The 13,039-nt window shown below is 32.1% G+C and overlaps 2 protein-coding genes across 4 annotated transcripts in view; one reads left to right on the plus strand and one right to left on the minus strand.

The window, feature by feature from the left end:
- The window catches only part of LOC108690124 (protein FAM69C), a 7,414-nt gene extending 1,830 nt beyond the window's left edge, over positions 1-5,584 (minus strand). The window contains exons 1-2 of the mRNA XM_018197258.1: positions 5,427-5,584; positions 81-241 (exon numbers count right to left, since the gene is read on the minus strand). Of these exons, the coding sequence (XP_018052747.1) occupies positions 81-241; positions 5,427-5,576 (311 nt within the window). The 5' untranslated portion in view covers positions 5,577-5,584. The remainder of the gene's footprint in view (positions 1-80; positions 242-5,426) is intronic.
- A 1,858-nt stretch (positions 5,585-7,442) lies between these two features.
- LOC108690158 (glycogen-binding subunit 76A) overlaps positions 7,443-13,039 on the plus strand; it is a 23,383-nt gene continuing 17,786 nt past the window's right edge. For 2 of the 3 annotated variants that reach the window (XM_018197317.1, XM_018197319.1), the window contains exon 1: positions 7,443-7,691. The gene's annotated coding sequence lies outside the window, so the exon portion shown is untranslated. Of the gene's footprint in view, positions 7,692-11,483; positions 11,782-13,039 lie in introns of all 3 variants that reach the window. The other variant, XM_018197318.1, reaches the window with a different exon arrangement.

Genomic DNA, 13,039 nt, shown 5'->3' on the forward strand with positions numbered 1-13,039 from the left:
TAACGAAAAAGAAAATTAGAAAAGTGCATAACTCTTTGGTTTTCTTGTGAAATAATGTGAAAACAAGAACAAAGGAATACCTCGAAGCCTTGAATACAAGTCGTGTTGCTTCCCAATGCGCGGAGAAAACAGCTTCTTTGCCCGCATGGAGTGTCTCACATGCTAGCGAATTTATCCCTTTTTCTGTACACAATGGTTCGCAGAGAATTCCCATCGCTGTACCGTCTCGGTGCTGGTTGCACTAAAATGGAAATTATATGATCGAATAAGCGGATAAGCGGATAAGCAGAAAATTTCCAATTTCGGAATCGAAAAAGAAAAAAAATAGAAAACGTACGCAAATTACGTGAATTAAGTTGCGTAATAGATGTGCATAAAAATTTCTTATACTCTGTTTACAATTAAACAGTAATGATAATTGTTAATAAATAATTATTTATTAATAATTATTTTTCTAAAATTAGAACGTTAATCGTGATTCATTGCAATTCTTTTGATGTTTATTATATTAATGTTTATTAAAAATTTTATTTAAAATTAACTTTTTGAAAAAAGCGCAAAAAGGAGAGAAATTCTGAACGAGAAAAGAATATATCTATTAAAGTCAAGTTGATAATTATATTAATTAGTAAAAATTATTTAAATTACTCTGTTTCTAACAAATAAATCTATCTTTTATATGAATCACCGAATTTAATGAAACTTAAGATACATTTGTAGAGCAGACGAAAATAATAAAAACACAAACGACAATAGGGTTTCACGACAAATGGATGCAAACTAAGCACGAATAGATACTTGAGTTCTTGCATTTTAGCTCATTCTATTATAGCTAATTCTGAATCTAAAGATGTGCGCTTTTTCGTTTCCATACATCAAAAGTAAATTTAATAAGTGAATATTCTTTTTGGTCTACGTAATAATTAAAGCGATTAATAATACTCAAATATGTTTTTAGATATAAGTTATTAACGTATTTTTTAACTTTTAATGTTCAAGTTGTTATTTTATTTACGGTTTTCCAGTTATAAAAAAATATTTCCGATATGAGGATTGTTGGCCCCAATATCTTATAACTAACCTTATAAACTCATGGCTGCTTGAAATGAAATCTGTCTTTATCAATACTTTTTATTCTAAGTTAATGATTAAATATATAATTTTTAATTATTATTATAAAGAATAAAGATTTTAGTTATCCTAATTTTGTTAATTAAAGCATTTAAAAAGAAAGAGTATCACAAATTACTATACTTAAGATAAAAATAATAAAAATTTGATTAATAATATAACACATAATCCTTTCATGTTTTTAATAATATGTAATCTCTCATTAAACGATTATCTTCATGGCTCAACTTATCCTTCAAGGATGCTCAACATATTCCATGTGGAGCATATTGATCCGCTTTGCAGCCTTGTAATTAATATATAATAATTTTTTCTTATTTACGAGATATATTAAAGATTTATAAATACTTAATTATTGATGAACTTGCAACGTTTTAAAGCATTTACTATTAATCTATCGTAATTGTGTGAAGATTTATAATAACTTAAAGAAAAATTAAGTGTCACAACTAGCCCTGCTCTATCTTAGCTGTAATAGAGCTAAAATGTAAGAAATTAAGTACTCGTGATTATCATTATAAGGATAGTTTGTACCCTTAAACCTGCATTATTGCTGATATAAAAAAAAATACGTGTCTATTAATTTCGTTTGCTCTACAAATGTACCAAGTTTCATTAAATTCGGCGAGTCATGGAAAGTTTAACTCCGGTTAGGGGTAATAAATACGTGAGATTTACGCCGCAGAAGTCAGAAAAAATAGAAGGAATGAGGGTAATTTTCCCGCAACTACTCTGTTATGCCTTTATGTTATATTAATAATGTATTATGTGATTTCAGTTTCTTACTATTAATATTAATGAAATTATTGTGAGTTGAATCGATTTATCACTGTGTTAAGTAGCACCATAAATTATAATCATAAATCATATAATCCACATAAAATGATTACTGTAGAATGTGCAAAAGACTTAATGGTTATTTCGTGATACATGAGTGTAGAGGAAAGTATATACAACAGTAGCAAAGTATGTACAACAAAATACAAGTATTTCGCTCTTGTATTCTTTGTTTAGTTTATCGTCTTGTATATATGTTTGGGATATATGGCATTTTTAATAGGCGGGATTTATGCCCTAAGCATACAAAATGTGCAGATTGAATCAGTGCACTAAATACAATAAACGTATTACGTGAAATATGTACCTCATGTCAGAACACTTGTAATACATCTGGGAAGATTATTATTAATTATTTATTACCTCATATACAAATTTATTCTTATTTCTTAATAAAACTTTATAAACGCATTTTATAAGTTATTGTGTCATTTTACGTCTTATTTATATGTATCATTTGCAAATTTTTTATGAGCTATACATACCACCTCCTCTCCCTAGCATCCCACCCCATGGAACATACGGCAAAAATGCAAGAGTTTAAAAAAATTCATTTTTTAATACGAAATATAAATATTTCGGATTTCTAATATTTTTTTATAAGTAGTAAACAGTACAAAGTTTTTACTCATATAGTTCGTTTACTTTAAACATAGTAAGTAATACTTAATAAATTAAGTTTTTGATAGGTGCGACGTATATACTCGAGTTACCCTATTTGTAAATAATTTTATCTGCGAATGAATCAAGGATTTTGCGCTATTTCGTTTCGAATAAATATTAGTTTAATAACAAAGTTAAACGAATGTTTTAGCACGATCCGTTTTCAGTGGACAGTTTCTTTCTGCAACGCACTGTGCTCGAGTCACGAGAATTGAGAGCAATGAAAGAGCATAGCTTGCGCGCGTGGGCGCCCATATTCGTGTAAACCACATGCGTGTATGTTGTACAATGTCGTTATATTGCACGGGCTCGTTCGTGTGATATTTTTAGTCGGCCGAATCAGCTATGATGAGGGAACGATCTCGGGAGGCGACTTCACGGCTCTTGTACAGACATGTCATATGTGCCTGCACTACACATTCTGCGCATCCGAGGTGGCACTTATCGTCAAAAACGCTTTCAAGACGGAATGCCTTATCTTTTTTATTAGGTATTGTACATTATTATGTTTACCAGAAAACGAATGTTTTAAGAGTATATAGTACACACATACACACACACACACACACACACACACACACACACACACACACACACACACACACACACATTACTTCAAATGAATCATTTATCTGTTGTATTTTTTGGATTTTTTAAAAGAGTGTTATATAATAACATTCTTTTTTAAAAAATGCAAAAAATACAACAGATAAGTGATTCATTTGAAGTAATAGCCAACATGCTTACATCACTGTTAAAATGGAGTAATTATATCTACCTCTTTGTTCTTTCCCATAAAAGTAACTTTCATCATACAATGAAGAAATATTTTTAATTATTAAATTAAAATTATGTACGTTGCGATCTCTTTTAGTTTTAATTTTAATTTAGAATGTCCATTTATATGAAAATATATGTATGTGATTTTTTTATCTATATTCATTATACGTCGATTAGAATATAATATAGATAATGAATATATTATTTATTCTCTAAAATTTATCCTCTTGTTTAACATCCAGTAGATAAAATAAAAATTCACTACACATTTCTCTCTCTCTCTCTCTCTCTCTCTCTCTCTCTCTCTCTCTCTCTCTCTCTCTCTCTATCATTTATTTCACAAGTGCAATCAAAATATGTTTTAAAAAACTATAAAAATTTTTAGAATGATTTGATAACATTTGAATCTTTTTAAAACATTTTTAATTGAATGAGCGTATATACATTAGTAAAACTCATGAAAAAAATGTTAGATGTTATATGTTATCGCTCTTGTCTCACGACATTCTTGCGTGTGTCAGTTAAGTATTATATAAGTGATTTTCCACTTAATATTACAGTTGTATGCTACAACTGTACTGTTGGAATGTAATAACCAGTAATATGTAGGATTTAAATTATATAAGACTTCATCAACTTTTTTAGGCTCCGTTCGGGCAACGCCATTGTGTCATTTTATCTTTAGATGTAAATCAGAAATAGAATGACATAATAGCGCTGACAGCGCGTTCCTCAAACACAGCCAAAATTTCAACCTGTAGTTTAAAATCTTTCTACAATTATGCTTACTAAAGGAAATTCTTGAACATTACGAATTATAAAGAAATCTAGAGTTGCAATAATTTTAATAAATAAAATCTTGACGAGAAAATTTTCTATATATTTTGTAAAAAAAATTATTTAATATTATGGCAAAAAATTTATAAGTCAATGTAATAATTTTATCTTTTTCTATAAATCAATAAACTTTAATTTACGTAATCTTCGTAATCATAACTTTTTAAAATCATTAATAATTGCAGTAAATGTATATCCTATCGATAAAAAAGAAAATTAAAATCACAGTTGAATTATAATTTTAATAATTTTATTTTGTAGTTGACATTATTCGATGTAATATGGAATTAAAAGAAACACATTATTAAGCATTACGAAACATTTTAGCAAATTCTTATTCATACAAGTATGGATCGATCTAGATAAAATTAGGAATATTTTATGGAGATTGACGTCTGAAGTACTATTTGGGTTACTAGGATACAGCCTTACCAGATTATCACCGCAATTTGAATTTACAAGTAAATTCTCGTCAACAAATTCCTAAATGCTTATCAATAAATTATTCAGTCAAAACGATATATGTATATATGAAAGTCGATTGTAAGTAAATTTTTTCCGGATAAGTTATCTCTCTTAGCCAATTTTCTGGAAAGCTGAACTTTCCAGTTCGGACCAAGAGTACACTTGACTTTCTCTTCCGTAATGATAAGTTTATCAGTGAATCATGTAAAGTTTACAGTTTTTATCATAGGAGTCCACATTTTATCAATGACCTCTGCGAACGCAAATTATATTTTAATTGATCTTTGTACTGAACTTGTACTTTTGTTTGCCGGCCAGGCGCTTTTTGTTGCGCTTTTCTCGTAAAACGAAGTAGAGAAAATTCGCGAATGTATATATATGCTTATTTGAAATAATCATAGCGAGTAAGATGTAGAAATAAGAGATGCGGAGATGATCGGGGTGATTGGCATACTTGCTCCGTTCCGGAGGCTGCGGCAAAGTACGCGTGCGTTCGCTTCGCTCTTTCATCCCCGTTCATCCCCTTTCGTCGAATCCGGCGCGGCGGGCGCAGGATTCACTCGCACTGACTCGACTCAACTCGCACACCTTCACTATCTCGATCTCGACGTATTCACCCGATGCCTACTTTATCCTCGCGCAATCGGTATCGCGTTCGAAGATACGATATATCGCGCGCTATTCCGATCAGCGTAATATCTAGTGAAACTCACCACAGTAGACACGTGACGCCAGGCCTCGAGATTTGTGCACATTATGCCCCAATGTAGAAGCAGGTAGACAACGAGAAACAAGCTAGACATCAGGAGGACCGTTACGAATTTATAGTGGTACATGAAACCGGGTAACCGACGGATGTTCATGTTCGCGCTGCCGATCGTCAGGTTCCTGACGGTAATCAAGGTAAGTGATTACTTGTGTTTTATTTTCTTTATTTTTCTTTTGTTTCTTATTTTTTTATTTTTTTCCCTCTTCTTTTTTAATCTCATCGACTACGACCCGGCTTCGTAGTCGTGATCCTCTCATCGTCTTTCGCGACGACACCGTGTTTCGCGTCAACAACATTCCGTTTCGCCGTATCCGCTGGTATCCGTTTGTCGCCGCTGCCGTTGCCGCTACGACCCTCGGGTCGCATCGATGACGAACGTTTGCAGCAATGCGGCATAATCTGCAGCACAGTGTGAGAACGAGGAAGGCGAGCGTCGCGACGCTGCGCCTCTCGTGGCGAATCTTGCGATTCTACCAGGAACGTACCCCGATCGACGATCACCCCGCCAGAGAGATATTGGCCAAATTTTTTATTTGACGACATACACAGCGTCACACAGCTTCTTCGCACAGCTTGTTAAAATACATTATTACTTGTTCAGGTGACATAAATGTGTGTCGAGATGGTCCGCCGACATTCCATCGAATCTATTCCATATAATTGTCGAACGGTTTAAATCATTCTGAACGACAATAAAACTTAACAATAGGTGTAGTTCTACATAATTTATTATTGGCATTTTAAAACTTTATTTCCTATTATATATCGCTGGATTTCAAATATATGTTTTATATACTTCATTTTAAGTACTGTATTAGTTGAACTAGTTCATAGTTTATAATCTTACTATTGAACTAGTTCAGCTACAAAGAACAGATTTACAATGATTTTGTTTGTCATTATCATTGATTACACGTTGATTTTGCAAAGGTAACTGTCTGGTGTACATCTAGATTCGCACAAATTGATTTTAAATATTTAATTGACGTACTTAGGAGTGCATTTGTTCCATATGCATATTTTTTTTTTCAAGTTTTGTGCATGTATAATCTAGCACTCTACATCGCATAAATATTGTAATATATGCGATAATTAAGAAAAAATTGTGCGGAAATAACTAATTCAAATAATTTTTCGAATAATTTTCCAAAAAATCCGATTTTTAAAATCCGAACTAAATATAAATTTAGAATAGCTTATAATATTCTTAAAACAGAGAGAGAGAGAGAGAGAGAGAGAGAGAGAGAGAGAGAGAGAGAGAGAGAAATTATTGATAAGATTTATGACCTTATTTTAAAAAATAAATTTCTACTAAGAAATTATTTATGTTTTACTACATTCTACTTAAATATAAGGCATTAATTTCCACTTACTTTACTATTAATTGCAAAGCATGGTACCTGTGAAAGATTAATATATAAAATATTAAACATTGCTGCATATATTATGGCATCATCTTTTTACACTTCCCAATGACTTCTTCTCTCTTTCTTTTTTAGAATTTTGAATAATGTAATGGCTGTACGAAATTTCAAAGAGTTATAATTTCGAAATCTTCTTGAATAAGATAATGTTCTGAAAAATTATAATCTCTGCTTACTTCATTCTAATTACGGTAAGAAGATGATCATTGAGAAGAGCGGCCCCTCTCTCTCTCTCTCTCTCTCTCTCCCCCTCATCTCTGTCTTTCAGCAATGCGTTTGATCTTCTCACGTATTTTAACGATAATAAAATGAAGACGTCGTTTTCATCGGCATTACATTGTGTCATGTCTGAGCGATTTCTGAATCGCGCGCGCTACCAATATGTGAACAAGCAAGAAGGAAAGAGAGAGAGAGAAACAGAGACGCACCTGCGTGCTGCGACTGCGACGCGCAGCTGCGACCTTCGACGCCCTTGTACCGCCGGCAGCCGTTCCGGCGCGAGAGAATATCGTCGTCATTTTTACATGAGACGTCGCACGTTCACGTAAAGGTCCACTGCTCGAGCTCCGTGTCATCGTTGTCGACGTCGTCGTCGCCGTCGCTGTCATTCGTCCGATGCGGATCTCCCTCTAAAAATCCGGTTCTTTGCAAAGTTCAGAACCGGAAGCGCGAAAGTGTTTTCGCCGAGCGGACGTGCGAACGCGAGTGCATTTCACTTCGTGCTTCATTCTTAAAAAAAATAAAAAGATAATTAAAGAAGGAAGGAATCATCTTCCAGGGAATTGGTGAGTTCGGCGCGCGTATGATTGCATTTAAAAAAAGAATAGCATTTAAATACTGGTTTTAGAAAAAAGAATGGCATTTAAACGTATAAAATTTGAAAATGTTATAGAAGATGTCATATGATACTTCATCTTCTGATGCAATCCGAGTTGAAGATTCTATTATAACATTTCCAGTAAACGTATTATATTTAATTTTGATTTATTTTTCATTTAATAAATATCGATTCAAATTTTAAAAAAGTTTTTAAAATTTTCTTAAATCTTTTAGTAAATTAAGTCTTCGATAAATTAAATTTTTTTAATTTTCCAAATTTTAATTAAATTTTCTTAGATTTTTAAATTTCATTAAAATAATTCTGATAACTTTAGTTAAAAAAGTTAAATAAATACATCCCTTGATATTTTCCTTGTCTCTCTTTTTATTTACAACTATTAACCCCTTGGTCGGGGATGAATGTACAAGGTTTGTGCAGATCGACATACCGATATGATTAGCTTTGTGCGTGCCTGTGTACGTGCGTGCGTGTGGAGAGTTTGCTTCTTGCGCTTATAACTGACGGCTTCGCTTGGTTATATCGTCTTTATTCATCTGACATAGTCGCGTTGCGATGCCAATGCTCCGATTTTGACATTGATAATATGTAACGTGGGATGACAATGACAGAAAAAAATATTTAAAAGCTTTAAATCGCTTTTATATATCAAGATAAATATAAAATAGGCACTTTAAAGAAAAAAATGTACGAAAATTAATTTTTACACAGAAAGAATTAAAAATTGGATTTTCTTTTTGGATTCGTAAATAATTATTGTACAACATTAATAAAGATTGAAAAAAATTGCGTCAGATTAAAAGGGAAAAGTGTGAGCATTTTTAAAAATTAAAAATAAACAAGGCCCGATGCACAGAAAGTTCACTGATTAGACAAGTTATCGTAAACTGGTTTGACAAATCGTTTACCAATACGAATTTCAATCTCAGTAAGATGAGTTTCTTCTCTCTCTCTTTCTCTCTCTCTCTCTCTCTCTCTCTCTCTCTCTCTCTCATTTTTTTTGCAGCGCGAAAAAATATTTGACAGTGCTATCATGAAATCTATGTACATACATTCTATAGAAGATTGCAATTGCTTTCACATCAGTTTCTACTATCGGACGAAAATAAACGCGTTTATAAGCAAGTTGAAGCGATTTGTGATTGTGATGATCCATCTCGCGCAAACAGAAATATCAGCTTGCGGAGTCCATTTGTAATGAAATTGTAAATCGGTTGGTTCCAATGTCGCAAAAAATTTATTCTGCAATATAAGCTTTGATTTCGTGATGTAAACTTGAATTAAAGTCTTAAATGAAAAGATTTAGATTTCTTTGTAATGAAAATTTAAATGTAACTAATTGGACTGATAAAATGTTATCTTTTTGGACGGATGCAATCTATGAACTAATGTTTAAGATTGTTACAAGAATGCTTCTCCGTCCAATCTTGGCATGCAAAAAAAGAACAAGTTTAGTCTTTGATCTCCAAGTTGTTGAAGTAGGTTCGCCTATTGACCTTTTATCTTCCTCTTCTTTGTCTCCTTTTTTTTCTTTTTTACTTGCATGTGTTGTTCACATTTCATATTGTGTTATTCGTCTTTTTTAGTTGCTCGAATAGGCGTGAATCGTGACCGTGATCGAACATTACGATCGCGCGCAGACGCTCGCCAGACTGTAAATCGCGATGAGATCTCTCAGTCGATAAAGGTCATTTCCATTATATTGGCCGTGATCTTGAATGGAAGACTGAAGAATAAATATTGTCTTTTTTATTTTCCAAGGCTTTATCGTAAAGTTACATATCGTAAAATGAAATTCCTCGTATGTGAATTTGAATAAATTGAATAAATTGTCTGGATTTCTTTCTATTTTAAAATTGAATACTATATATTAAATGTTAGTTTTGTTCAGTTTTTGTTGTATTCTAGCAGAAATGTTGTGCAAGAATAAGTAGAGGGAAAGAGAGAGAAATTATAAAATACAAATCTTACTGTATTCTTGGATTAGACGACTGTATTAGTGAAGGTCACCTTGATATCCCTGTTAATCTGAACCCCCACAATCGTGTTGGGCACTGTTGGGATATAGTCAAAAATTTATCTTCGATCCCGTGAACAGGATGGATTTTTCTTAAATGTATCGCGCCTGCGTTATCGGTCTTTCCTCGTCAATGCCATAGAAGCCACTTTTCTCTCACCACAATACTGAAAAAGGTCATCGTTTAAGAGATCGTTTAAGAGATTCTCATTTCCAAATCCATTCATTGCCAACATTTTTACGAAGCAGCATTTTGTCAAGATTTTTTGATTTTTCATTTTATTAAAAAAAAAATGGCAGTGTATGTTAAAAAAAGAAAATATTTTTTTATAAAGTTATTTTAATTTAAATTTATTGTTATTGTTTTAAAAAAAATTATTATTTCTATATATATTTAAAATTAGAAATAAAATATCTTCTAATTTTTATTATTTATTATCATTCAAAGTTTTTTCAAATTGTATTATTAGTATTATTTTTTTGATAATAGTTGATTGTTCTGAGAGATTTTGTATGCAAAACTTTTTTAATAGGAGTACTTTTTAAGCTAAATATTTCTCTATAACGCTTCCTAACTCAAATTATTAACACTTGTGTTAAACGAGATAAATCATTTAATAAATTTTGTATGTGGATAAATGTTGATATAAAAATCGCTTTCTGTTGTTCTTCATTAGAATAAAGAACACACAATCCTCTCTTTTTCTTTTTTTATAAAGGAAAGGCCTTTATTATAAGATACCGAGTTCATTTTAATGCTAGATAAATGCTAGAAGTCTATGGGCAGAATTAAAAAAAATAATAGATCACTTAGAAAGGAATTTAATAAGCTTTGAGATAATTATATAAAATTTAAAATTCAAATTCCATTTATTTGAAAATTAAAGAAATGTAAAAAGTGAGCAAATCACAAAGTCAAAAAATTGTGCTCCTGATATAAGATGCTCCGAAGAAGAATCGATAATAAAAAGTATATCAGTATTGCAATTAAGAAACTTTATTTTATATTTTTAAAATGCAAACAAACACAGTCAGTATGTGAAAAAGCGATAGATTATACCCAGAACTGGTTGTTGGAATTAAGCATCACAGAAATAGACACTCGACGTTCATTTCAGTCCTTTTTTATTATTGTACAATAACATTTACTCTTTAGCAACGATTTTCATGTTATATAACATAGGAACATGGATTAGAAATGAGTATCTCATATTATGATTTCCATATTATGGAACTATGGTTTTACAATCATCAAATCTTCTGTAATTAAACAATTCAACATATATCCCGTATTTTTCTATTAGTACGATTTTACTCTATCACTATATGAAGAATTTATTGCCAAATATTTATTTATTAAAAAATAAACAAGATTTAAATGCTCATCTCAATGAAACTTGAAGACATCCAAATTCTAAAATCATTTTTTACAATGACTGCAGGCATGATCTAATGAATTTTCTATTAAATAGTTTTCAATCCAAGAGCTACAAATTCATGGTGGAATCAATAGATAGCATTCATTAGTTTAGCAGAAACGTTGATATCTCATATTAGGCTCCCGCCTCTCATAATAAGGGATTTTCCTCTACTTACTATATTTAAATACTTTTGCTTAATATGATTAAGAAGGATATTGAATTATTTAAGGAGAAATTTAATTGTATCATAAAAATATAAAAATATTTCTTACTATCTCGTGTCAATTTTATAAATCGCTAGGAGCTTAACCGTCATGAAGAAAGAAGAACAAACTATAACCGATGTGTTGTACGGATTGCGTCGATCGTGCGTGACGATTCACGGTAGGTCGGTGCGTTCTTGCAGACGGTGAACTGCGGCGAACGTCCGACAGAACCGGGCAGGGAGTGGTTACACAGTCACTAAGAAAAAATAAAGCAAAACGAGACGAGCAGAGGAGAGAGAAGGGACGAAGGTGGAGGGTCGATTCTGTCTCGCGGTGCATGGTCGAGTGCAATGGCCAATCGGCCGATCGTATTTTCATCCTTCCAACGCGACGGTAACGTTGTTTTGCTTGTTATTAACACAGTCTAACGAATCTACGATTATATCATTACGTAGCACTTGACATATGCCGGATTAGAGAGAGGATAAGAGAAATGGAAAGGGGAAGTTCGCGCACAATATATTGTATTTCATTTTCAAATGAGAATTCGTATCTGCATGTTGTAAAAAAGATGCTCGTGCTCGATGAAGAATTTGAAAATCGTCCGCAAATGTTGGCTCAAAAGGGCGCGTTTTCTTCATAGAAAATAATTCTAAATAAAAAAATAAGTTTTTCTTATTTAATTTTATTATTACTTATGATGACTTAACATTGAATATATGTATATTTATTTTAAAAAATCAATTTTAAAAGAAGATATTAGATAGATAGAATAGATATTTAGATATTTAGATTCGATATAAGTTAACGTGGGTTGGATACAGTTACATCCGGAAGTGGTACATCGGCATAGTTGGTACATAGACGTTTTGACTTGTGGAAATCGAGAAAATAATAGCGATAAGATCAATAGGAGAAGGTCAATGTTGCGATAGAAAGTAAAACTGCCATGTAATTTAATAATATTACGCGTCTTCTCGTTTGCTTCTTTTCCTCTCTCTCTCTCTCGATTATTGATTTACGATATCTTTTGTCACGAATGATACCAAAAGATTCAAGCGCAAGCATTTTCTTGCAACATTTTATCACGCCGGATACATAACGTATGTATATTTTATCTTGTTTTGTTTTCCGCGTGCACAACATACGAAAATAATTATTATTGCCGACATGCGCCGCCTTGCGAAGCGACTGAAAATCGGAGCCGTATCGCTCCGATTTACGACCTGTGTACTACCATCTCTTTGGGTGTGTATGTGATTTCAGGCATGGATGCGTGCAACGAAAGTGGACGCGCCATTTCTCGATCGCTCGTGTCAGCAAATCCAGAGAATACGCCAATTCTCTAGGGTCCAAAACTGTCATAAAAAATTTTATTTTAAATCATCTCTTTCGCATCTTCCGAGATGCATCTAATCGTGCAATAATGATATAAATTCACAACTATGGGTTGATTTGATTAACCCTTGAATAACTTATTAATAAATTTTCCAAAAACTCAATCAATCAAATGATGCATTCAGTTATTCCAAATATTAAATATTGGAAATATTGTCCGGAAAGTTCGTGTCGATGTTGAAGGAAAATTGAAACGCAGAAAATTTAAATTTTAATATACATTTATTAAATTATATATATATATATATATATA

The sequence above is a fragment of the Atta colombica genome, unplaced genomic scaffold, assembly GCF_001594045.1.
Source record: "Atta colombica isolate Treedump-2 unplaced genomic scaffold, Acol1.0 scaffold295, whole genome shotgun sequence".
In the NCBI taxonomy this organism is placed as follows: domain Eukaryota; kingdom Metazoa; phylum Arthropoda; class Insecta; order Hymenoptera; family Formicidae; genus Atta; species Atta colombica.